General features: G+C 45.8%; 2 protein-coding genes across 2 annotated transcripts; both read right to left on the minus strand.

The window, feature by feature from the left end:
- Nucleotides 1-5,708: 5,708 nt before the first annotated feature.
- On the minus strand, nucleotides 5,709-17,787 carry LOC106557284 (metal transporter CNNM4-like). The gene is made up of 7 exons (XM_087728346.1): nucleotides 16,303-17,787; nucleotides 14,439-14,579; nucleotides 12,492-12,620; nucleotides 11,082-11,251; nucleotides 10,802-10,901; nucleotides 9,374-9,546; nucleotides 5,709-6,609 (listed from the first exon to the last, which is right to left on the minus strand). The coding sequence occupies exons 1-7, from the start codon at nucleotides 17,657-17,659 to the stop codon at nucleotides 6,451-6,453; spliced, it is 2,229 nt and encodes a 742-aa protein (XP_087584472.1). The 5' UTR covers nucleotides 17,660-17,787; the 3' UTR covers nucleotides 5,709-6,450.
- A 2,424-nt stretch (nucleotides 17,788-20,211) lies between these two features.
- TRNP1 (TMF1 regulated nuclear protein 1) lies at nucleotides 20,212-24,741 on the minus strand. The gene has a single exon (XM_014076497.2). It carries the CDS (start codon nucleotides 24,460-24,462, stop codon nucleotides 23,863-23,865), a length of 600 nt encoding a protein of 199 aa, XP_013931972.2. The 5' UTR covers nucleotides 24,463-24,741; the 3' UTR covers nucleotides 20,212-23,862.
- Nucleotides 24,742-26,344: the final 1,603 nt, after the last annotated feature.

Below are 26,344 nucleotides of genomic sequence, written 5' to 3' on the forward strand. Positions count from 1 at the left end.
AGCCACCCATCCACCTACTCACCCAGCAGCCCTATAATTGTTGAAGCTCTTTCTTAAAAACTGCAGGGTAATCTCTTCACAAAACTGAATGTGTTTTTTTAAAGTTTGTGTTTGTTTTTTTTTACAAAAATCCATCACATATCTAGAGAAAACTGGTCTAGAGACCAGTTGTGTCTATAAACATGGCAAGGCTCTGCTCATCTTGCATTTTGCCTCGGCCTTTCCCTCCCACTTGTTAGGTGTAGCTACTCCACTCAACTTTGCTCAACTATGAGATACGTCACAGTGCCAACTACCAAGCCAGAATTTGGTTTACCGGTAAGCCAACTGCCGAGTTCACAGCCATTGGGTGGAGCAGGGCAGTGGCTGAGACACTATGATTTAACTTTTGATACAGTGAGTAGAATAATAATATTCATTTAATGCAACTGAAGTAAACAAATATCATCCATCCATCCATTCACTGATTTTTTTTTAACTTTATATTTCCTGCTAGAGCATACGGTGGTTAGATGGTGGAGCTGATTTGGGGGACAGGGAAGAATGGAGTGAGCCGTTAAGGAGTGGTCTTGCAGAAAAGCTCACGCAGTCCTGAGATGAAAGCCTCCAAACAATCCCATCTTCATTTCATTTAAGATGGAACAAAAAGAAACTTGGATAAGCTTTCAGGCTTATCTGCTAGGCTACCATCTGCAATGAAGAACGAAGCTACAAACTCTCCCATGCCTGCTTCTTGATCTTGCCAGAATAACGGAGTTGGAAGGGGTTTTGCAGGCCTTCTAGTCCGACCCCTGCTCCAGCAGGAAACCCTATGCCCGTGATGGCGAACCTATGCCACGCACGCCAGTGGTGGCATGCAGAGCCCTTTTATGGGCATGCACACTGGGCAGCTGGTCCTCGTGCATGCTAAAGTGCCTGAAACCCCAAGACCAGCTGGCCACTGCGTATGCGGCAAAGCTGGTCTTTGGGTTTCTGGCACTCCGGCGTGCACGAAAACCAACTGGCGCACTTGAAACCCGAAGAGCAGGTAGCCGGTGTGCATGCGCCAAATCTGGTCTTCGAGTTCCCAGTGCTCTGGGAAAAGGTTCGCCATCTCTGCCCTCTACCGTTTCAGACAAATGGTTGTCCAAACTCTTAAAAGCCTCCCGTGTTGGAGCACCCACAACTTCTGGAGGCAAGTTGTTCCACTGATTTAATTGTTCTGTCAGCCTACCTCAAAAAGGCTGAGCCACACAGAGATCTCCCTCCATTTTAGTGCAATCTTGTCAGCTACATTTGGGGTGGGACGGTAAGTAGACTGTCTGAAAGTCATCTAGTGCAGGGGTCTCCAACCTTGGCAACTTTAAGACTGGTGGACTTTGACTCTCAGAATTCCTCAGCCAGCTGGCTGAGGAATTCTGAGAGTTGAAGTCCACCAGTCTTAAAGTTGCCAAGGTTGGAGACCCCTGATCTAGTGATTGTGAGACTGAGAGAGAAACTGAGCCTCTTATCTCCCTACTCCTCGTCCCACACGTTCACCACCCTCCAGAATTTTCCTGCGCGTTGCAAGGCCCCAGACTTCAAAGGACCCAAGCCAATTAAGGGAAGCCATACGCTAAATAAATAATAAGGGAAGAGAAAATGGGGTGATCTCAGTCTCCGTGTAAGGGGAAGTGGAAAGAAGGCGAGAGCTGGAATCGATCTTTTACCAGTGAATCTTCCAAGGTCTGGATCTAAAGAACAGATCCTGAGCTGAACATAAACCTCCCATCTTCAATCAGAATACAATGAACCTGTCTTTTTGTTCAGACTTCCAAAAACAAGCCTCTTCAAGCTGAGAAAACTGAATCTTGTCTTACCCGCTGTGCCCTAGGGATAACTGGCAACCCTTCAAAGCCGCATCTAGCTTAAGCAAACTCTCTTAACCTCCTTCCTCTTCCCTGATGGGCAAGCATGTTTTTCTCAGGATTGACGCAAATGATTTTTTTTTTAATGTGGCTGCGTAGGGCGTGTGCTTCGCCCAAGCTCACTTCTGTTGGTATACACAGACAGAGACCAATCCATCTGAATAGTACGTAATTGGGTGTGTACAGCAAGCTGACTTGAAACCGGTGGGACGTAATGGGGTCACAGCAGAAGCACCGATGTTATAAAGTGACATTTTGCTCTTACTAATTCACTTGACACGGATATCAGAACAGGTAGTAAGTCTTCAGAGTCCCCAGGTTTTGTTTTGGACCAAGTAGAGAGCCATGCAAGAACTACCATGGGATTAGTAAAATATCCATGTGGATAATTCCATTCAGACTACAAGGACAAAAGAGAACAGGTGACCTGCCAAAAACTGTCTGGCTGGGAAATTCTTAGAATTATAGCAGTTAGCAGTTAGACTTATATACTGCTTCATAGGACTTTCAGCCCTCTCTAAGCGGTTTACAGAGTTAGCATATTGCCCACAACAACAATCCGGGTCCGCATTTTACTCACCTCGGAAGGATGGAAGGCTGAGTCAACCCTGAGCCAGTGAGATTTGAACAGCGGAACTGCAGAACTGCAGTCAGCTGAAGTAGCCTGCAGCGCTGCATTTAACCACTGCGCCACCTCGGCTCTTCTGAGTTGAAGTCCAGACATCTTAACATTGGCAAAGCTGGGAAAGACTAGTTTAATGTATTGTACAATATAGAGCAGTGTTTTTCAACCTTTTTTGTGCAAAGGCACACTTTTTTCATGAAAAAATTCACGAGGCACACCACCATTAGAAAATGTTTAAAAAATTTAACTCTGTGCCTATATTGACTATATATAAAGTGTTTTTCCCACGGCACACCTTACACTATGTCACGGCACACTAGTGTGCCACGGCACAGTGGTTGAAAAACACTGATATAGAGTGTGTGAATGCCACCAAGCCATGAACTTGATGGAGAAGGCTTCTGATGGGTGACCCATATATCTGCTTAATCTGTTATTGGGATGATGGGTGAATTCCAGGTCTGTGCTTCAAAAGTTTTCCCCCCTCTCAACTGAATTTACTCAAGGCAGCACTTCAGATAAAGCAGTGGTCACCAACTGGTGGTCTGTGGACAACTAGTGGTCTGTGAGAAAATTTTGGTGGTCCGCAGAAAAATTATTTTAATTTTTTATATTGCACTAAATCAGGGGTCCTCAAACTACGCCCCCTGGGTCGGATACGTGTAATGAACGTTTATGCTGCTGCAGAGAGTCTCCCCCTTCAGGGTTTTTTTGTGCGGGTCGGAAGGGGGCAGAAATTCCAACTTGGGGTCTGCTTCAGCCTCCTGGTGTGGGGCTTTGGGTGAAGGCTGGAGGGAAGTACTGCTGGTGGCAAAGAGCCGGAGAACCTTGTTCCAGTGGGACTGCATCATGGAACTGGCTGACCATCTCAGCACACTGAGCCTCCAGGCGCCGGTACCTGGCCTTGCACTCCTGCAGGTCTTCCTTCTGCTTGGAAAGCCTATGCTCGTCGTCCTCAGTGAGGTGCTTCTGCTGAGCCTCCTTCTTGGTCAGATCCAATTTGAACTGAGCTGTTTTGCCAACTCTTTCTCATGATGGCTGCTTAGGTCCAGCAACTGCTTCCTGTTGGGGCCCTAAGGAGCCCGGGGTGAGGCAGGCGAGGAGTGGCTGGGAGGGGAGGGATGAGTAGAGGCCAACGAGGCGCCGCTTGACATGAGTGACATTGAGTTTACCACACCCACCCTGTCACATGACCACCTAGCCACGCCCACTCAGTCGGTCATTAGGCAGATCATATTAGTGGTCCGCGGGATTTAAAATTATGAATGTAGTGGTCCCGGAGGTCCGAAAGGTTGGTGACCCTTTAGATAAAGGACTCCTTGTGGCAAAGAATTGCTTGCAGATAGTCTGTTAAACGGAGGCCTGAACTCTGCAAAGGAGGACCCAGCAAACTACCTAGATAAATCTTTCACAAACCTGAGATACAAAAGTATCAACCGTGCTTTTTCAAAAGGCAGCTGGGCTGGTTTTTTTTTTCCTTGAGTTCAGTTGCCTTTTGAAAAAGCACCATTGAGACAACTATGACCTGGATGACTAAGAATCTCCATAGATACCAAGATACAGAATTAACACCGTTGAGCCCCTGAGAATGGCAAACCGCAGTAGGCCTCCTTTTGCAAGCTTTTTTAAATGTCCTTCTAGATCAAGGAGGGGGACTCTATCTATCAAGGAGAACAAGGATGGTAATAGTTGGCATGATGGTCCAAGGAGAAGGGCATGGTTTAGCCCAGATTTTTAAATATTTTCATAGTTTGGAACAGTGGTGGGATTCAATTTTTTTTTACTATCGGTTTGTTACTGCAAAATCCCCATTTCCTCCCAATCAGTTGGGACTTGGGAGGCAGAGAATAGATGGGGGCAGGGCCAGTCAGAGATGGTATTTACCCGTTCTCCAAATTACTCAAAATTTTCACTACCGGTTCTCCAGAACTGGTCAGAACCTGCTGAATACCACTTCTGGTTTGGAAAAGGAAACTTGTGCTTTTGACCGTTTTTTTTTTTTTTTAAGCTATTATTATTTTCTTGGAAGAAAACTAAAATTTCAATGCTACTAGTTGAAATTGCTGAATTTACTTTGAAGATTAATTCTATTCAAGAGTAAGTTTAAGTTTAAGTTTTATTTTATTTATATGCCGCCCTATTCCCTCAAAGGGACTCAGGGCGGCGAACAACTTAAACGGGAAGGGGAAACATACAAGTACAAAATAAACATATTAAAATGACCAACAACCACACCTGTCGAGAGGGGAGGGGAGCTCATCAACCCCAGGTCTGCTGACACAGCCAGGTTTTAATGGCTTTTCGGAAAGCAGGGAGAGAGGTGAGGGTCCGAATCTCCGCAGGGAGTTCGTTCCAAAGGGCCAGAGCTGCAACAGAAAAGGCCCTCCCCCGGGTCGTAGCCAGATGGCATTGGCTGGTGGATGGAACCCGGAGGAGGCCGGCCCTGTGCGATCTAATGGGTCTTTGGGAGGTAATTGGCAGCAGGCGGTCTCTCAAGTAGTTGGTAGTGGCATCTGAGCTTAAAGGTGGTCTACCTCTGGCATCCATTGATTTGCTTTTCTTGGTGTGTGAGAGCTATGCCTTCTATTTTCGAATAAAATTATTCAAATATTATGGACTAGCTAAGAGAATAGATAATTACATGGGACATGATGACATGTGTGTGAGCCTTAATATTAATAGAACATACCCTAAAATAAGACAGGGTTTTATTTTCTTTTGACCCCCGAAACAAGCACTTGGCCTTATTTGGGGGGAGGTCTTATTATTTTTGAGGTGCAGGAGCATGGTCACCTCATGGCTGCTGCTGTGTTGCAATATTTTCGGGGAGGTCTTATTTTAGCACATGTGCTCTAAAGCCCAATTGGGCTCATTATCCGGGGAGGTCTTATTTTCAGGGAAACAGGGCACATATCTTTAGGTATAGTGAAAAAATGAAGATGGCACCAATTGAATCTCTGTCCATTTTTAGGCATCACATCATCTTGATTTTTTTTTTAACCATACTATGGGTGTCCTTTTTTTGGATATCGAATCCTGACAGAAACACATCCAAAGGATAAAAAAAGGTTAACAATCAATGTGCATTTTATTATCAACTCAAAAATAGAAACCCCATTTTACATACGAGCAAGTAGCATCATTTCATATGTAAGGAAATTCCACATTGAAAAGTTACACATTTCTATCCAAGTAGCCTGTAGCAAACTCAAATAAACAGTGAGCTGATTTATGATAAGGAAAAGTACAGACAGAAAGGCAGACAGAAATAATTACAACCCACTTGTTAAATCGGTAGCTTTTTGAAACAGGAAGGTGTCACCCACTTCTCCAGGTATAATAATCCCCTACGCAATGAAATAAGCATGTTTTTGCTGCAGAATTATATTCTGAAATCTTCTAAAGTACTTCTTTTAAGCAGGGTCAAGCCTATAAAATATATTCTAGAATCTTCTGCAATGAAGGAATGGCTGCCAAGTTGTACCTCATTCCAACAGAGTTTATGCAAAAATTCCTCAGGCTCAACACATGCTTGAGTTTGTTTTATTAATAAGAATGCTTTGTTTTGTTAATTCAGTACGAACTGGGAGAAGGCAAATCTCATTGCATTCCCTTTTGAGCCACAGGATCAATGAAAATCTTTCTCCTCACTCATTGATATATTAGAAAATAAAACAGCTTGTTTTAGTGGCAGTCCCTAAACCAACCAAAAATGAAGAAAGACGTAGAGTGCATTGGGGGGGGGGGATAAAAATATAAGTAGACAAGAGCTTCCTCACTATCCAAATGTGGAGCTTGTCATCCTGAAGATGATAAATGGATTCTCTTGTGAGATAAAGGACCTCCAATGACAACTGGAAGGCAAATGATGGGGTTCGAGCAGAAGGCTTCCTAAAATCAGATCCTTATATGATCTGTTTGAAAGATGTGCAACCACTCTTATTTTGGTTCAGATGTTTCTTCTCTGACCCGCTCCGCATTGGGTAGAGAATTGTTTGGGAAAGAGGTCAAGAGGTCAGGCGTCTTAGTAGATTCTTCAGTGGCACTGCTGTCTATTAAGGAGGTCAGTAAACAGTTCTGATATTGCTCCTGGGTGATCTGGATTAGGAAGAGAAAGTAACTATTCAGTAACTTAGCACCGGCCAATCAAAGGCATGGGATAATTTGGGGGAAGGTGCTCCAGAGGTTTCTCCCAGCTATTTTGTTAGAGGAACCAGCCAGACATGTATTAAGCTGGCCAGAAACCAGAGAGGATCAGAAAGTGGTGACTTAAGCCTTTTCTCTAGTTGAGAAGAGGCTGGGAGGCAGGTGGACCAAGCAGAAACTATTGACTGGGTTGGTTTACCGTGATTAATTTAGCTAAGGTTTGTAGAATAGCAAGAACACTTAGACTTATATGGGGGGGGGGGATTGTTGCTGCTGGGGATTTGCATGGGTTTAGGCGATTCTCTAGCTAGGATTCTGCCCAGTTTGTCAAACTCCCAAATGCCACCCAAAGATGGCCATGCCCGCCATGCCCCTCCCACCCCACCATGAGTCTCCACACAGCCCGTTCATCATGCCAGGTAAGTGCAGTGCCTGCAGGGAGGGGAGGGGAGGGGGGGAAATGGGCCTACCGGAGGTTCCAGAAATCTGGAAACGGGCCTGTTTCCTGCCTCCGGAGGGTCTCCCGAGCCCAGGGAAAGCAGTTTTCACCCTCCCAGAGGCTCGTGGGAAGCCTTCAGGGCCTGGGGAAGGTGAAAACCAGGGGTGGGTTCCTGCCAGTTCTAGCCTCTTCTATAGAAGAGGTTCCACAAATCTACAGTGCTGTTTAGAACCGGTTCCAGCTCCCTCCCCCCGCCCATCCGCACATCATCAAGATGAAGAGCGAGAGGAGGAATTCTGGGAGTTGAAGTCCACAAGTCTTAAAGCTGTCAAGTTTGAACACCCTTGGAAGTTTTTTTCTAAAGGGTTAGGGGTACAAGGGTCTTGTAACTTGACAGCTTTAAGACTCAGAGTTTCTGAGCCAACATTTTGGCAGCTAAGCAAGAGCATTGTTAAGTGAGTTTCACCACATTTTACAAGTTGGCCGTGCCCACCCAGTCACATAACTGTCAAGCCACTCCCACTCGGTGACATGGCCAGCAAGCCACTCCCACCCAGTCACATGGCTGGCAAGCCACTCCCACAAAGCAGGCCACACCTACAGAAGAGGTTCTAAGAATTTTTTTAATCCACCACTGGTGAAAACGTACCCCCACCAGAGGTGGGTTCCTACCGATTTGGACCAGTTCGGCCGAGTAGGTGGTAACTCAGCTGGCCACACCCCCAAACCGCCTGCAGCACATCTCTGAGCAAACCAGCAGTAGTGGCAGCCAGAACGCACCCCTGACCTCCACCCTCACCGTGATGCAGGAGGCCGACTAGATCATGCCCACCATGGCCACGGCCATCCAGCAGTGGGGCAGCAAACATATTGCTGCAATTTTTGAAGCCCACTCCTGCTTATATACCACTTCACAGTGCTTTACAGCCCCCTCTAAGTAGTTTACAGAGTCAGCCATTCCCCCCAACAATTTGGGTCCTCATTTTACCCACCTCGGAAGGATGGAAGGCTGAGCCAACCTTGAGCCTGGTGAGATTTGATCTGCCAAATTGCAGGCAGCAGAAGTAGCCTGCAGTACTGCACTCTAACCACTGTGCCACCTCGGCTCATAATAAAGATTCAGCTGGAGTCACACATCAGATGAAGCCTAAACTAAATCAACAACATGCTTAATGTGTTACAAGTGTATCCACTAAGCCACTTATAGACTGGAAAGGTGGACCGGACAGCAAAGCTGCCATTACCAAACTGGACAAATAGATTGCCAGATTTCTAGAGTTATGGAACCATCTCTAGAGTTATGAAACTTGTGCACAAATGGAGGGCATTGAGGAAAGTGTCAGGGTTCCAAGTGACACCCCCAACGAAAGAAGACTCCGAGGCTTGAAGTTCCTCAAAGTTCCATTTTATTAGAAATGTCATATTGGCACATCTGGGAAAACCCGAATCTGAAAGCTTCCAGGTTTTCCCCACCCAAGTGAAAGTCCAAGCCCCTGGCCAGCACCCACATGTCCATCACATGGTCCAATTGGACCCCATCGCAACTGGAGATGCCTCCCAGTCATACCCCTCCAGGTGCAGGACAAAATGTCCTTGACTCTCTTAGAAAGGAATGTTATAACTATATCTCCCATACTCCATATAATCCCCCTCCCATTTTCCCATAACATTGAATGTGGTAGGCTTGAAGGCCCAATGAGCCGAAGTGGCACAGTGGTTAAATGCAGCAATGCAGGCTACTTCAGCTGACTGCAGTTCTGCAGTTCGGCTGTTCAAATCTCACCGGCTCAGGGTTGACTCAGCCTTCCATCCTTCCGAAGTGGGTAAAATGAGGACCCAGATTGTTGTTGGGGGCGATATGCTGACTCTGTAAACCGCTTAGAGAGGGCTGAAAGCCCTATGAAGCGGTATATAAGTCTAACTGCTATTGCTATTGCTATTAATGCAGAAGATGGCTCCCAGGCCTGATGGAAATTTCTTTGTAGAAATATGCTAGACCTGGAGAGTCAGCCTTCCTACAAACCCGCCACTATAATATTTTGCCTGTCCCTAAAGAATAGAGGAAATTGGTAAATCAAGTGAATGTTAATCATGTGCCTTAGAATTGGACAGAAGGCAACCATTGATAGAAGTGAGTAGCCATTGGTTTTCCAGATGTTTCTATTGACGCAGTTAAGCAAACTCAGCAAGATCATGGGGTTCTCTTAACCCGATCTACAATTACTGGGTTATTTACAGCTTAGAATAAACTTCTGACTTACCCAGAACTTGGCTCACCTTGATATACAGGAGGTCACTAAGGGCTCGGACAGTGAAGTCAGCCATATATTGCAGGCTGGTGCTGGGGAGAACCTGGTTGGTGCTGGCGCTGCTGATGTAGGCAGAACTCATCTGTTCGTAGCTCTTCCGGCTGATGCTGTTCAAACGAGCCACAGTGCTGGGCTCAACCCCTAGACATTGTAGACAAAGAGACAAGAATGGTACCCTCTCCTCTGGTTCGATCCTCTCTCCAGCTTGTTCATCGACGTTTTCTCCTATCCATCCCTCCAGACTTAGCCTTTTCAACTGGGGCATTTACTGTGTACTAAAGTGTGGTTTATTTAAGCTTCTTTCACTGAAGATGCCATGGTCCCATTCACCACCGTCTTTCTCCCAGCTTGGAACAGAACCGGATGGTTTTTCCTTGCAACAATTCAATGCATTGTGCAAACATGAGTTAGTTAATTCAATCCCTAGCACAAGAGGCTTGTGAAAATGCTGCCTTTGCCTAGCTCTTTGCCAGGGAATATTGGACAGCCATTTGTCCGAGATGAAATAAGATCTCCTGACTTAGGCAGGAGGTTGGACTAGAAGACCTCTCAAAACTTTCAGCCCTAGGATTCTATGATTGTTATTCCCTGGGCACCTTTGTAAAGACAGAGGATCAATAGATAAACGGTGCTACAATTCAAACCAGCAGAGGGCGCCAGATAGCATTAGACTTATTACGGTCATTGATCAGCCAGCAAAAAAACTTAAATCACATCCAAGATATAAAAGTTTGCAATTAGACTCTTAGGCTAAGGGGAGCAATTAAACCTTATAACTTGGGCCAAGCTTCAAATCTCATGCTACACAGCAGGGGTCTCCTACCTGGGCCACTTTAAGACAATGAAAGAAAAAGGCTGCGGGAGGCAGAAGAATTGGAGGAACATGGGAGGGATGTCTCCATCAGGTACGTTGCTTGGAAAAAAAAGTAATAATGAACTCCCCCCCCCCCACATCTTCCTGGGAACCCAGGGTTACTGTAAGCTTACTGTGAGCTTAAAAGATGTTTCTGTGAGCTTAAAAGAGCCCCAGCCAACTGCCTCTTCATCCTCCTCCTTTTGGTTAAGGGAGAATTTGCCTTAGAAATAACTTCAGAAGAAGAATGAATTTCTGCAACTTTCTCAGAGGTAGAACACCATATTCTTACACAGGTATCTTAGTTGCAGAGTAGCTAAAAAATAGGATGGGGGAGATGCATCCCCCCTTTGATCATTCACTCATCTCTCTAGAAATCTAGAATAGGATGATGTTTGAGAGAGAGAGAGTTTGGTCTTGTGGTTGAGACACCAAGCTAGAAAACAGAAGGTCGTGAGTTGAAGTTCATAAGTTGCCAGGGTGGAACACATCTGCATGAGGCAAAGCACACAGATGAGCAGGGAGCACAGAGTGGTGATTTACCTGCTATGGTAGACGGCCCAAGAGCCATGAACCCATAGTAGGAGAAGGGTCCATTCTCAAACTTCATGTTTTCTTTACACGCTTCTACCTCCACCTTCCCCTGTAACAGAGAGAAGGTTATAGTTGGAAAACTCTTATGTCCTGGGGGTGAAGAATTGAACTGGGCTGTACCTGGGATGTCACAGCACCTGAACTGTGCAGGTGGAGCTCCTGAGCCACCCAGTTGTATTAATGGAAAAGGCCCATTCCTGGGGCTGAAAGGGAGGAGACTGCATAGTACCTGCAAGATGAGGATGAAATAATCTGCCATCTTATTCCGTTGGTACAAGTAATGGTGCGGGGAGTCCTTGCAGTTCTCATCAAATTTCAGCTCACAAATGACATCATGGTGCTTCAGCAGACGCAAGAGGTATTTTTCAGGGATGAGGGTGGGGCAAAATTGCAGGATCTCTGCGAGATGGGAAAAGGGCAGAGGCATGAGTGTTCCCAAGGACATTTTCCCAAAACTTATTTCATTAATACGATCAATCAGGTCCAGAGGTATTTCACGAGAAAAGTCCTCCACTCCTCTGTTCACAATAGAATCCCTTATGCCACCGGACTCGAAAATTTGGGCTTGAACAATCTGGAACTGCGCCACCTATGGTCTGACCTAAGCATAGTACACAAAATTGTCTGCTACAACATCCTGCTTGTCAACAACTACTTCGGCTTCAACCTCAATTATACACGGGCAAACAATCGATACAAACTCAAGGTAAACCACTCCAAACTCGATTTCAGAAAGTACAACTTCAGCAACAGAGTGGTCAATGCCTGGAATGCTCTCCCTGACTCCGTTGTTACATCCTCAAATCCTCACAGCTTCAACCTTAAACTGTCTACTGTGGACCTCACCCCTAAGAGGTCCATAAAGGGGGTGTGCATAACCACCCTAACCAGCCTACCATCCCTGTCCTACTGTCCCCATTTATTTGTATTCATTTCCTTTGCCAAGGACCAGACTTTTATTTCCTCTGGGAGGATCTATTCATCGTCTCACCTTACTCCCAAGTCGACCCCTGTTCTTTAGCTGTTCCCTTCATCTGGCAACTCTGCACATGCGCACACTGGGAACAGGCTCCAGCTGTTCGTCTGCCTCACTGATGTCTGCCTCTGAAGGCAGCTGATAGCTGGCATATGGCTCTGGCCCCATCTCTGCCTCCGACACAGAGCCCTCATCAGAGCCTTCCCCAGGCTCCAGGACTGGCCCATATTCCTCCCCAACCTCCTCACTGTCCAAATCTGCTGTCAGCTCTGTTGGCCGCTGGCAGGTCACAACATAGGATCAACACATTACTGTCAAGGTGCGTAAGTACACATGCATGCAGATATGTAAATTGGGGAGGGGGAGAATTACAGTCACCTTCAAAGTAAAAGCAATGGTGTTGCATTGCATGTATGGCATACACTAATTTACTTTTGAGTTCTAATGTCTGATTGAACTCACCCAGGCTGGGCAAGGACATTTAAAGGACCGGATGTGGCCTGGTGGTCGTAAAATGCCCTAGACGTTCTGAGGATACATCAACTAGGTAAGAAGGTTACAACTTTAGTTTGGCAAGATTCTGCCCATCTGGGTTAAGCAAATAGAGGATTGGACTCCATTGGGTTTGGTGTGTTGGCTTTGGGTTAGTGCCTGATGTCCTACCTGTGGAGAGAAAGCGATGGGCAGCCAAGAGTAATTGTTTGGAGATCTTTGTTTCGACTTCATAATCCCTGAAAGCAGAGAAATCCCACTTCCTTAGGCCAGTGACTTTTCTTTTAGATCGATTGTCAACTGCAAAGGTGAAAAGCAAAGAAAAAGTCACCTACATATTCATGCTGGACAGTTATGCTAGCCACTCCCCCTGTTTCACTGAGCCCCGCCAGGGTGGATGTTGTCCAGGAGATGCACTTGAAGTGGAGAGAACCAGATTCAGGAGAATCTGTCCATCCAGGAGATGGACAAGTGGAGAGAACCAGATTCAGCTCTCCACTCAACCATGGGTGACTTTGGACCAGATACGCTCTCAGTCTAACCCACCAGCTTCAAATCCTATCAAGTCAAATCTTTATTACAGTCTTAGACCAACATAAAAGAGTGTGTGTGTGTGTGTGTGTGTGTGTGTGTGTGTGTGTGTGTGTGTGTAAAGCTGTAGAGGATACATTAGAGAGGAAAAAATATTTTAAAAATTATAAACAGCGAGAAGATATAAAAGATGGGGATTAAAAAGAGAAAGCATGTTTCCAAACAAGAATCTAAAAGAAAAAGTGGGATAGAAATGCACTAAAATAGAAAATACAGGGAATTGCATTCCACAGTCACAAATATTATTTATATAGAGTGTCCTGATGCGAATGAGGGCTGATAAAGCTTCATGTGGAGGAGAACCCCTGGTATTTTCCATGGCATGACAAAACCGCGCTCGTCAAAATAGCGGTGATAAAACCGCGTTGCTAAAGCCGCGACGTCATCACCGCGACGTCATCACCGCGACGTCATCACCACCGCGACAACAGCGCAGCGGCAGAAAGCCGATTTAAATTAAGGTAAGGGTTAGGATTAGGTTTAGGGGTTTGCTTTAGGGTTAGGGTTAGGGTTAGGTTTAGAGTTAGGTTTAGGGTTAGGTTTAGGGTTAGGTTTAGGGTGCTGAGTGCTTTGGAAGGCACGGATTTGCCCTCCGCGGTTATGTCATCGCGGTAGGGTCGCGTTTTTCCTTAGCGCTTCGGACGGCGCGGATTTGCCCTCCACACTTATGTAGGCGTGGATAAGGGCTTTGCGGTTTTGTGGTGGAACCGTATTTTCCACCCTGTTGCATCAGTTTTAAGCAGTTCCAGCTAGACTGGAGGGAGGTGTTAAGAGAGGGTCTAGTTTAGAATCCTTGTGGTGGAGGAAGCAGCAGAAGCCTGACCTCCCACAGAATCCTTGAATTCTTATCTGTCCACTCGCAAGGGAATGCAGTTAGTCTGGGAGATTCTTGTAACATAGGTGCCTAACAATAAAGCTCCTATTCACAAGTGGTTTTGGTTGCTTGCTCCTGGGAATTCTCTACCCTCTGTTTTGCTTAATTTTACATCTTTTTTTCCTCAACATGCCTACTGAAGATACTGTCTATATTACATAAAGAAACTATGCTCCTGCAGCAGCTTTGTTTAAAGAAGCTGAATCTAGGGTGTGCATAAGCCTAACGTCCCTGTCCAACTGTCCCCATTTATTTGTACCAATTTCCCGTGTTCCTATTCATGTTTATTCTTATTCCTGTTATCTTGAACCTGAGTGACAAACTAAATGAATGAATGAAAATAAATAAGTTTCAACCTTCCTAAAACACCTCACCCTTCAAAAGTGAGGTGCAGGTGTATAATCATACAGAGTTTCAAAACCAAAACCATTTGCGGAAGAGAAACCAAAAGCAAGAAGGATGGTGTAGGATTTTCAAAGACTAGTAATGTTTATAATGAAAGTTATCAAAATCTTTATGCAATAATAAACACACTAATCTTTAAGGTCCCACAAAATGTATGACTGTTCATATAGAGTGAGATGCTGTCTGTTGGTCTCCCTCACACATATGGATACAACTATTCTCTACAAATACTTAAGAATAAAACTAACCGTAAATATCCGATTCATCCACAATTTCAGACTTGATGATTTCTTCAATGACATCCTCTAAGGTTACTATGCCCACCACTTCAAAGACTTGTTCATGGTTAACCTCATGCATCTTTTGGACAATGGCCAGGTGAGACTTACCTGTGGGACAGATTAAGTTATTTTGTTGTTATCAGAGTCACACCAAAATAGCCCTTTAAAAATAGAATTCTGCTTTGTAAAATCTAGTAAAGGTTATGTCTGATAAATAACCTATTTCATGTCACCTTGCTTCACAGCTAGGGGCATGAAAGCTCAGTGGTTAAAGACGCTGAGCTGATCAGGTGGAAAACTGAGCTCCCATTACTTGCTCCAACTCTTGCCTACCTAACAGTTCGAAAGCATTCAACTGCAATTAGATAAACAGGTACCATTCCGGTGGGAAGGTAACTCTGTTCCGTGCACCTCAGCATATAGTCATGCTGGCTACATGACCACGGAAATGGGTTCAGACAATGCTGGCTCCCTCAGCTAAGAAACAGAGATGACATGATTGTCCAGTCATGTCCTGGAATCGGACATGATTGGACAAGGGAAGCCTTTATCTTGGTTCACCGACAAAAGGGCGAACGACAAAACCGCGCCTGACTAAACCGCGTCGCTGACGTCATCAACAGGGTGACAACAGCACGGAGACAGAAGCACGCTGTAAACCCTAAACCTAAACTTAATCCCTAAACCTAAACCTAACCCCCCTAAACCTAATCCTAAACCTAACCCTAAACCTAACCCTTAACCTAACCCTAAACCTAACCCTAACCCTAATCCTAACCCTTAACCTAACCCTAACCCTTAACCTAACCCTTACCTTAAGTTGAATCGGCTTTCTTTCAACGCTCTGGCTGTTGTCGCCGCGTTGATGACGTCAGCGATGCGGTTTAGTCGGGCGCGGTTTTGTCATTCGCCCTTTTGACGGGTCACGCTTTATCTTTACCTTTCTGGTTCAGGGCAGGGGTACCTATTGCCTTACATATTGTCTTATAACAGTTTATACAAACTCTTGCTTATGTCTTGAACATAGAAGGCATTTTGGATTGAGATTTTAGACCACAGGTGTCAAACTCGATCACATCATATGAGGTCTCGTGACTTACCATGACATTTTTTGTCTTTGTGGAACCAGGGTGGATGTGACCTACATGTGACACATCCAGCCTGTGGGCTGCCAGTTTGAGTGGCCTGTTATCTCTCTCTAGTCCTGTTCAATAATTATAGCATCAAAATGATGAAGAAATTCTACTGCCAATATACATTTTACGGGGGAAAAAATTGCTACTCTTAATTTACTTTCCTATTTTATTACCAATGAGCTGTGGTGACGCAGTGGTCAGAGTGCAGTACTGCAGGCTACTTCTGCTGACTGCCAGCTGCCTGCAGTTGGGCAGTTCAAATCTCACCAGGCTCAAAGTTGACTCAGCCTTCCATCCTTCCGAGGTGGGTAAAATGAGGACCCAGATTGTTGGGGGCAAGAGGCTGACTCTGTAAACTGCTTAGAGAGGGCTGTAAAGCACTGTGAAATGGGATTTAAGTCTAAGTGCTATTGCTATTGTTATATATGTTTTTCTCCTTATTCAAACATAAAGCCAAACTATTAAATCTTTACCAAACTTTTAGGAGAGGGAGACATGGGATCATGTGAGCAGGAATTGTGGAAACCTCCAGAAAAGTTTATTTAGCTACCTGCACGGAGGTAGTTGTGTGACTGACCACAACTCCTTTTTTAAAAAAAGAATAGGGCAGCTGCTTTTGCCTGTCCTAAACATCCCTTAATTGTTCTATTTTATCAACCATCCCAAAGCCGGTATGAAATACACTCTGTCATTACCTTTTTTGAATTCTTCAAGCACAGCATCCAACCTGGTAGTGTCAGAGACATAATGGATTGGGTGGTTGTAAAAATTGGTGATTGTCTTGAGTGGGGTGCAATCATCTGGATCAACAAATGCAAGATCTTTGACATACAACATGTCAATAATGTTCCCTTTCTCATTCTTGTAGATTGGGATACGGGTGTAGCCACTCTTTAGGATCTCGGTCATTGTATCAAAGTCCAGGATGGCATTGCTGCTGATAAGGAAGCAGTCTTTTAATGGCGTCATGACACTTTCCACCGTCTTAGTCCTCAACTCCAGGGCTCCTTCGATGATATTCAGCTCTTCTTTCAACAAGTCGTTATAAGGCTGAGTCAACCGAAGCATCTCCATCAGTTTCTCTCGGTTGTAGACGGTGCCCATTTCTTGCCCAAGGAGGTAGTCCAAGAGCTTACTGATAGGGTAAGCGACCGGGAATGTGAGAAACATAACCAACCTGGTGATGAAGACAGTGTTGGCACCTATTGCCAAACCATGACGGGAGGTGATGGCCTGTGGAAGGATCTCCCCGAAGAGGACGATGGAAATAGTAGCCAACACAATAGACCAAATGTTTTCCCCAATAACTGTGTCCAACAATATGGTGAGAGAAGAATTGACTAAAACGTTACCCAGCAGCAGAGAACAGAGCAAATAATTCCCCTTTATTCGGAGGGGTTCGATCTTTGTGGCATATTTCCTCTCCTTGGGCGTGCCACAATTTTTCACAATGCGCAATTCCATAGGGTCAAGGGCTATGAGGCCTAGGGTGAGGCCGCTAAAGAGCCCTGAGAGCACCAAGAGGGTAACTACTATAGTAATTTGAAGCCAGAGGGGTAGCTGCAAACTTTTGTCCTCTATCACTCGGAGCAGCAGGTGACTCTCCCTGAGCAGCTGGCGTGATCTCCCATGATGATCCTGAAGGCATATAATGTAGTCCTTGAAGTGGATATTCTTCCGCAGGATCTGGACCTTCACAGAGAGTATGGCGGAAGTATTTTGCACATCGCCAAGGTACGGCTGTATCAATAAATCGCTTGTTCCTTGAGGGCAGACTGAAAAGTTCCTGATAAAAGTACTCAAGGAAGTCATCTCCACAAACCGAATCCTCCGCCAGCTGAATTTGTGGATTTCTTTACCATAGATACGAATGTGAATCAGGCTTCCTTCCACCACTTGGGTCATGCCATCTTCCAAAATGATTGTCTCGTCCTTGCTACTATTCTCCACCCTCATGCCTATAATTACAGTGTCATTAAGGGATGGTGCTGCCTTCCCAGCAATGGCTTGCCAGAGGAAGAGGAAAAGAAGCATAAGGTCTTTTGGAAGCATCAGTACCAGATCTGTGACCCAATCGCTTCCTTTCTGTCACCCACCAAAACACCTCAACGGATCAAGTCCATGAAGGATTACCTTCATTTAATGTATCCATGGATTCCTTCCAGTGACTCAATAAGCCACGTACTGAACTGAAGCTGTAGATGTCACAAACCTATCTTCTATGCAGACCCGCCCACCTCATTTGCATTCTACATTCTTACCATTCTTTCAACATTATCAAAGCCTCTTGTACTAGATTGATTCACATGTGAGTTGAAGGCACCAGAAAGCTCTGTGTTCTGAACGTGTGAATGTTGTATTTTACAGAAGGGAACCAGTTTTATGAGGACCAACATCTCCCATAAGTTGATGTGTAGTATGTGTTATATTTCCATTGTCTCCAGTTAATGATACTTTCATAGAAATGGACTTCTGCCTTCTCGGTGCTCCATTATACGTTCCTCTACTTCCTTCCCTCTATGAATCTCTAGCATGTATACACTGTTGAAACAGCAACATCTACGCTGGCGTGGGCATGTTGTGAGAATGGCCGATGGTCGGATTCCAAAAGATCTCCTGCATGGAGAATTAGTGAAGGGAAAGCGACCCAGTGGGAGACCACAGCTGTGATATAAGGATATCTGCAAGAGGGATCTAAAGGCCTTGGGAATGGACATTAATAACTGGGAAACCTTGACCTCTGATCATTCAGCTTGGAGGTTAAAGACGCAGCATAACTTCCTCCAATTTGAAGAGACACTCGTTCGGCAGGCAGAGGCAAAGAGGCAGTCCTGGAACCAGCGAAATCTGGGGGCTGGGCAGGGGACAGAATGTATCTGCCCTCAGTGTGGAAGGGATTCCCACTCCCAAATTTGAGTCTTTAGCCACACCAGATGCTGCATTAGGACCTGTCCAGAGCACGATACCATCGTCTTTTGAGACTGAAGGATGCCAATGAGTGAATGACTTCCTTCCCTTATTTTGCTAGATGGGATATGAAACATTACTGCCAATTACTGCGAAACAATATTTCTCAACCTTGGCATCTTTAAGATGGGTTGATTTCCACTCTCAGAATTCTGAAAGTTGAAGTCCACCCATCTTAAAAGCTACTAAGGTTAAGACATGCTGCTGTAGACAATGGGTCTGTGCTGGTATGGAGCTGGTCTCCCTTTCTTCCAACATATAGTATAAAAAAATCCTAGAATCCTGTATTGATCCATTCTAGAGCACTGACCTGAATTTCTGGATTTACCTCCTCGATTTCCCCGACACCAGTTAGATATATTTTCCAGATCTATCTGGATTTGATGACTTTTTTACACCCAAGCACAGGACCAGAGATGGGTTCCTATTGGTTCACACCAATTTGGGCGAACTGGTAGTGGCATTTTGGCCTTGGTCGTCCGAACCGGTAGCAACCCAGGCTGGCCACGCCCCTGAACCAGTTCCCCCGGTCAGCGATGTCATTGCCGGCATGTTTTTTACTGTTTTTTTTTCATCTTCTGCACATGGGCAGAACTATTTACTGACAACTGTGCAAAGTGTGCACGAAGTGAACCGTCAGCAACCCACCCCTGCATGGGACCTTAACCTCCCTTTGTAATCTATATAAAATCCTGGCAATTAAACCCTCTGTGTTTCAAGGCCAGGGAAAAAATGCAGCTGAAATGGATCCTTTTCTGTGGTTCCACAACCCTTTTTGGCTCTCAACCTTAGCCCAAAGCTGCATTTCCCCCTAAGTTCTGACCACTTCTGGCAAACCAGTTGTGAAAATTTTGAGTAGTTCAGAGGACCGGCAAAGACCACCTCTGACTGCCCCCGCCCCTATCTATTCCCTGCTTTCCGAGTCCCAGCTGATCGGCTGGGTCTTCTTTTGTTGCCCTCCACAGGAGAACGGAGCTGGAAAGCAGGTTACTGGGGTGGGGAAGGAATGCGGATTTTGCAGTGTCCTTCCCCTGCCACGCCCACCAAGCCACGGCCACAGAACAGGTAGTAAAAAAAATTGAATCCCACCACAGCCCTATAAGTCAGCATTGAGTCTGCTGCTAAATCTTAATTAAGATTGAATGGAGAAAATGGTCTCCTCTTGTTCTATACATTGCATTCTTGTTTTTCATCCCTGCCGACCATTCATGTATGCCATCCCATCTAAGCAAGATACCAGATTTTTATTTCCATTTACACACCAATGTTGCAGCTTTTTTTCAAGCACCCAACAACGCCTTTGCCTACAATTTAGTCTGTAATGGTGGTGGTGCTAAGTGTTTTTCCTCTCTCCTATTTCTGTGAATCTAGCTAAAGCGCACTCCAATTTGGAATGAGGCTACTCTGGATTTCCCATGTGTAGATGAAAGGTATGAAATGCAAACTCCTTTATTCTTCTGTTGAAGGCTTCTGGAGTTCAAGGAGGTACTTCAGGCTCCATGGGTATTCATGTGATCCATAGGAGCCCTCGCTCATAACCCAAGTTCTTCTCCCCAAGGTATCACCCTGTGTAAGATTTGCTTTCCTTGGCATCTCACCTTTTTCTTCCCACTTCTGATGCAATATCACAGACAATATACAGTGAAAATATATTTATTTAGGTACAAATAAATGTTTCTTTCCAGTGGATGCCTATGCTATAAAAAAAGCATACATTCATTGCAGGAGTTATTATCCATCAGAAACGATGGGACCCTAAAATTATACAACAAACAGCTGTCTCTCTATATATATAAATCAGGAGTGTCCACCCTTGACAATTTTAAGACTTGTGAACTTCAACTCCCAGAATTCCCCAGCCAGAATGGGTTGGCTGGGGAATTCTGGGAGTTAAAGTCCACAGGTCTTAAAATATGATAAGGTTGGACTTCCCTGATATAACTGAAGCTTTTACTTGTACTCCCCCAGAACAATTTTTTGTAGGGGGGCTTCCCCCCCTTTTTTTTAAAGATATGCATCAAAGCTGCTCAAATAACTTAAGGTTTTTTTCCCCCACAAAAGATACCGTTGTAGGCAACAAAAGGCATTCCTGATGAAATATAATGAAGCAACAAGAAGTTTTCCTATCTTTTTGACTCCGGAATATTGCAGGCAGGCAGCTCAGAACAGATGTTAATCCTCCCTCAAAGTACATTTGAAAACTCTGCCCACTTTTCTTTATCCAATCTACTTTTTTACTCTATAAATAAAAGCTGTTTAACAAGCCATCTGCTGGGCCAAAAGGCTGGGCTTTTTTAGGCTGCGATTCTATGCCCACTTAGCCGGGATTACAAAATGTCGAATTCTACAGAATTTAATTCTGCATATACGTTTTAGTATTACATGGACTGCTGTGGGAGAATTTACTTAGCACGGTCAGCTAAATATCTAGCAGCTGTATTTACATTGCATGTTTAAGTTCAGATAGCTTAGTTTTTAATTCATTTTCAGTGTGTTACATGAACCCAGCCAGTTAAATGATTCAATGTACGTCAACCCCGAAAAAAAGATAAATCCAATAACCAAATTAATTATGGTGGTGAGTCCATCTACTGTTAAGCTCCTATGCTGTATATTTTCAAGAAGAAAGTAATATATGCTCAGGTAATAGACATTCTTCAGGGAAAACCTAACTTAATCAGAGAATGTGGGGGTTTTTTGGTTTCATTCTAGCATATATAATTTTCAGTCAAGGCAGCATTTAATTATAATTAATTCCTACCCAGGATTTCCACCTTTCATCACCATCTCTCAGTCCTATTCCACTGCCTTTAATAAAACCTGACATGCAACCATTAAGAGCTTTTTTTTTTAATGACATGGGTTGTTTGCATATCCTAATCCATGGATAACATCACCAAAGTCCAAATCAACTTTTCCTCAAGTTAGCGTTCTCCAGATAGCTAATAATCAGAAGTTTTATAACTTTTTGAACACTGATCATAGTACTGCAACTTATGTAATACCAGTAATTTTCTAGACAGGGAAACAATATTTTTCAGGGAATTGCCAATTAAACTTTTGCAGGGCCTTTCTTTTCCCTCAATCAGCTCTTCCTGCTTCCGTACTGCTACTCACCCCACACGTGGAAAAGGAATACAGTGAACAATAAAATGCTATACATCTGTATAGTTTTGATTGCTGTCTAAATTAGCACGACTGTCTCGAATGCAAAAATGAGCCAAATTTTAAACACTTGTGTTTTGGGAATTGGACTGGTATATGATGCAATTACCACGGTTGCTGCTTGCGTGCACCTTCAAATCAGTGCTGATTCCTAGCAACTGCCTAGATGAATCCCTGCAGTTTTCTTGGCAAGATTTCAGAAGTGGTTTGCCATTGTCTTTTTCCCAGGGCTGAGAGAGAGGGACTGGCCCACATTTGCCTCTGTGCCTAAGGTAGCACTAGAACTCACTGTCTCCCAGTAGCCTGGGAGCCTTAACCACCTTACCAAATTGGCTCTTATGTTGCTTAGACTGTACAAATATCAGTTCTAAAGTGATGGAGTTACCCAACCGAAACTTAGTGGGGCTTTTCTCCAAAAGTGTTTTTAGGATGGGCTATTCATGTTTTGAAAAACATTTCAGTGTTCAGCTAAAAGAAGCAGTGTGTGTGTGTGTGTGTGTGTGTGTGTGTGTGTACACCCTACACCCCTCCCCCCAAGCCTGCTAAAGAAAAGACCAATGTTGCAACATTTTCTGCATATTGTGTTTCAGATTAACACACTGCATGAATTCAAAAGACCAAGAAACTTGTATTGAAAGTGTAAAAAAAACAGTCCTAATCACTTAATTCTGCCCATGCACATACATTTTTCATTTATGTCAAAAAGAATCCTATGACTGTCTATCAGCACATAAGGGCCTGAAGGCATTTAAAGCTACTCTTTGCTTTAAAAATCTGGCAGAAACACACAGCTGTTTCTGGTCTTCCAGGCTACTTAGAAGTCCATCAGTATTTCTTCTCCCTGGATTCCCACTGAGTCAAGCAACCTTCAACAGTGGCCATGATGACTAAGGATTCAGAGAACTGATGCTGTCAGAGAAGGATCGACTAAAAAGCATTCTAAGAGAGACAGATCAAAGCAAAGCAATTGTTGTCCTGCTGATTAGAAACTAGGGTAACCTTATCAGAGCAAGTCAGTGCACAATCCACCTTCTGGCTGTTTCCAACCTCTGCTTCTCAGAAGCTACAGCTAGATAACTGCAAAGCTGGTGTTTGTGTGAGGGGGGGGGGAGAGGGATGAGGAGAGAGAGAGATCTCAATTTACTAAAATATGTTGTTTATGCCTGAACTAATTTTAGGGCTTTTGTTCCTTTTAAGTATGTTGGTAGAATTGCAAAACAAGGTTGACAATTGTGTGAACATGAACTGACCTAGCTTTTTAAAATAATAACAATAAGAATGATTACTGCTTTTGGGCACATCATCAATCCTCTGCGTTAAAAATGTGAACTCAAGTACGGAATATTGCAAAAATGGTTACAATAATTTAACATATCAAGCTAGGCAGATGAACATTGGAATTCATGTAATCTGGCAAGCATCTCCTCTACCTAGAAAATTTAGATATAACTTGAATTTCAATCACAATATTATTTTAAAAGAATTATGTTGAAAAATAATTGGAAGGTTTCCCACACCACCACCCTAAAATATATGCTCTGCATTTCATTTCAGGGCGCTAATTTCAAATCCACACAGGATTCATTCATTCCATAATTTATGGATAATGTGAAAATTATTGATGTCCCTGTACTCTTTCCGATATTACTCTAGGCTATAAAACATTTCTCCAACCCCATCCGTTTGCTGAATTCACACAAGACGCTTCACCGTGAGCCAACAAAACGCAATTGTGGTATTCATGTAACACGCCATGCCCAAAGAACTACTAGATGCTGGTTTAATATGTTGGCTTGATGTGTAGCATAAACTAAATCTGTGGCATCTATCAAACTCGAGTTTAGCAAAATCTAACAGGCTGGGCAGAAGCCAGTCCGCGGAAGATGATGGGCAGGCGAGCAGCCACCGGTTAATGCGGTTAGAGTCACGAGCATCGAAGGGAGGGACAGCTGCCGCCGCCGCACAGTCCCCATTTCCAGCAGCCTCCCTTTCCCCTTCCCGAGCGGGATCGTGCCAGGTTTGGCGCGCGATACGTCCATCAACCAAACGATCAGAATAGAGCTGGAAGGGACCTTGGAGGTCATCTAGTCTTTCCCTGTCGCCTGCAATCTTCCCGGGGATGCTCACGAAGCGCCGGCTCTGCTCTTCCGCGGCTCCGTCTCGCTCCGTTCCGCCGTGCCGGGCAAACTCCTCCGGAATGGGGATTCCGGCGGCTCTGAGCCGCCCCCTCGCCTCATCCGGCAGGCCGCCCAAGGCACGCAGCTGCTGAGGGCCAGCGCCGAGGCCAACAAGGCGGGCGGGCGGGCCTTTTTGTAGCGCCGCGCCGTCTTCTTCAGGCGCTGCCCGTGCGCCGTGAGGTGAAGCTCGGCCTGAGCCACGCCGCTGCCCAGGCGGCCCAGAGTCTCGGCCCGGGTGGCCATGCGCAGCTCGGCCTCGATGAAGACGCGGTGCAGGTGCTGGACGCGGCTCTCCAGCTCCGAGACCAGGTGCCGCCGGCCCTCCGCCTCCAACAGCCGCCGCCGGGCTTCCGCCAGCTCCAGCGCGCCTCGCACCGCCGCGGGCAGAGAGGCGGCGGCGGCGGCGCGCACTTCCAAGTCCCGGCTGCTCGCTGCAGGAGCCGCTGCTGCCGCCGCCTCCGCCACTTTCGCCGGCTTGGCAGCCTCCTCGGCTCTAGGCGGCTTCAGGGCTCGGACGGCAGGAGGCGCAATCCCGTAGCCGGGCATGAAGGCTTAGCTCCGGGAAGGGAAAGGGAGCGCGTCGGTGCTTCGGAGCCCCGATGGAGATGCGCGCCCTCAGGGCGTCTCTTGGTCCAGGCGGGGAGCTCCGAGTCTTCCCACCGGCGCTCCGCGAAACGGCTTGCGGGAAGGGAGCGGCGGGCGCGCCACTCCCCGCCCCGATGCTCCAAGCCAGGGTGGAATCGTTTGGCAGCAGCGGGCGCGCTCGCCAGCTCTGATTCGCAGCCAACAATCCGAGATCGCCTCGCTCAGCTCAGGTCTGGCCAAGCGGGCTCCCGAAGGCGCTTATAAGGAAAAGCGGGGAGGGGCTGAGAGATGCTTCGCTCAGCCAATTATGGAAGCGGCCGGAGCTTCGTCCGTCTCTTTAATCCCCGCCTGGCATCTGTTCGCCCGCTTTCCGGAGCTCATCTCGCCTCTCTACCCGCTCTGCCGGCTGTTTTCTGTGGTGGTTAGTTGCGAACTCGTGTCCGACCCTTCGCCACCCCTTGGACAACGTTCCTCCTGGCCTTCCTGTCCTCTACCATCCTCTGGAGTCCATTGAAGCTCACTACAGCTTCAGTGACTCCATCCAGCCACCTCATTCTCTGTCATCCCATTCTTCTTTTGCCCTCCATCGTTCCCAGCATCAGGCTCTTCTCCAGGGAGTCCTTCCTTCTCATTAGGTGGCCAAAGTCTTTGAGTTTCCTCTTCTGGATCTGGCCTTCTAAAGAGCAGTCAGGGTTGATCTCCTCTAGGACTGACCTAGAGGTAGGTTGCTCCTGGTTTTACTACTGGTTTGCTTTGGGCAAGCGCAGAAAAATTTACAATGAACTGTAAATTCACAGTACTAAGCAACATACTGGCAAGATGGCCAGGGAACAGGTTCAAGGGCCTGGCCAGCCTGGGTTGCTCCAGTTCTGCAACCCAGGCCAGAATACCACTACCAGTTCGGCTGAACCAGGCTGAACTGGGAGCAACCCACCTCTGGACTGACCGGTTTGATCACCATGCATCCCAAGGGGCTCACAGGAGTCTTCTCCAGCACCAGAGTTCAAAGGCCTCCATTCTTTGGTGCTCAGCCTTTCTTATGGTCCAACTTTCACAGCCATCCATTGCAACTGGGAAAACCATAGCCTTGCCTATACGCACTTTTGTTGGCAGGGTGATGTCTCTGAGCTCATCTCGCCTCTCCCTGCTCTGTTTTCTTTTCTAATGTGGTCCTAACAATGTTTCGCAAATACAGAACTGGGTGGGGGGAGGCTCTTTTTCATTCCCCCCTCCCCTTTCCTCTCCAAAAATTGCTACGAAGATTATGGCTGATCAGGCACGTTGTTCCTTTCGTGACCCGTCAAAAGCGCGAATGTCATAAGCGCGCCGACAACACCGCGGCGCTAAAACCGCGATTTCAAAAGCGCGCCGACAACAGCGCGCCGACAACAGCGCGCCAACAGAAGCACGATTTCATTTAAGGTAAGATTTACAGTTAGGTTTAGGGTTAGGTTTAGGGTTAGGTTTAGGGTTAGGTTGAGGGTTAGGTTGAGGGTTAGGTTGAGGGTTAGAGTTAGGGTTAGGGTTAGGGTCTGTCGGCGCGCTTTAGGGCTAATTAGTCGCTAATTCGTTGCGCGGTTTTGTCACCGCGCTTTAGACACCGCGGTTTAGTCAGGCGCGCTTTTGTTGTGCGCGCATTTGTGGTGGAACCGTTCCTTTTCCTATGGCACAAATTGCTGGGGCAACCGGCAGGAAACCTAAGGCTTACATTCCCAAGCTTGTGTCCTCCAAATGAGGATGGAAACTGAACAAGCAGAGATTCAACCTAGAACAGGACAGGACAGGACAGGACAGATCTGGAAGGGATCTTGGATGTCTTCTAGATCATGTGATCCCCTTTTGT

Source organism: Thamnophis sirtalis, unplaced genomic scaffold (assembly GCF_051295495.1).
Source record: "Thamnophis sirtalis isolate CommonGarterSnake01/CBP01778 unplaced genomic scaffold, rThaSir2_p1.2 scaffold_13, whole genome shotgun sequence".
NCBI lineage: Eukaryota > Metazoa > Chordata > Lepidosauria > Squamata > Natricidae > Thamnophis > Thamnophis sirtalis.

Bases quoted from the DNA above. Each gene is read 5' to 3' on its own strand.
- LOC106557284 (XM_087728346.1), bottom strand. From the start codon at position 17,659: ATGCTTCCAAAAGACCTTATGCTTCTTTTCCTCTTCCTCTGGCAAGCC. The intron at 12,621-14,438 runs GTTAGTTTTATT...TCACCTTTGCAG, and splicing joins GGATGAATCGGATATTTACG to TTGACAATCGATCTAAAAGA. The intron at 10,902-11,081 runs GTACTATGCAGT...TCTCTGTTACAG, and splicing joins ATTTCATCCTCATCTTGCAG to GGGAAGGTGGAGGTAGAAGC.
- TRNP1 (XM_014076497.2), bottom strand. From the start codon at position 24,462: ATGCCCGGCTACGGGATTGCGCCTCCTGCCGTCCGAGCCCTGAAGCCG.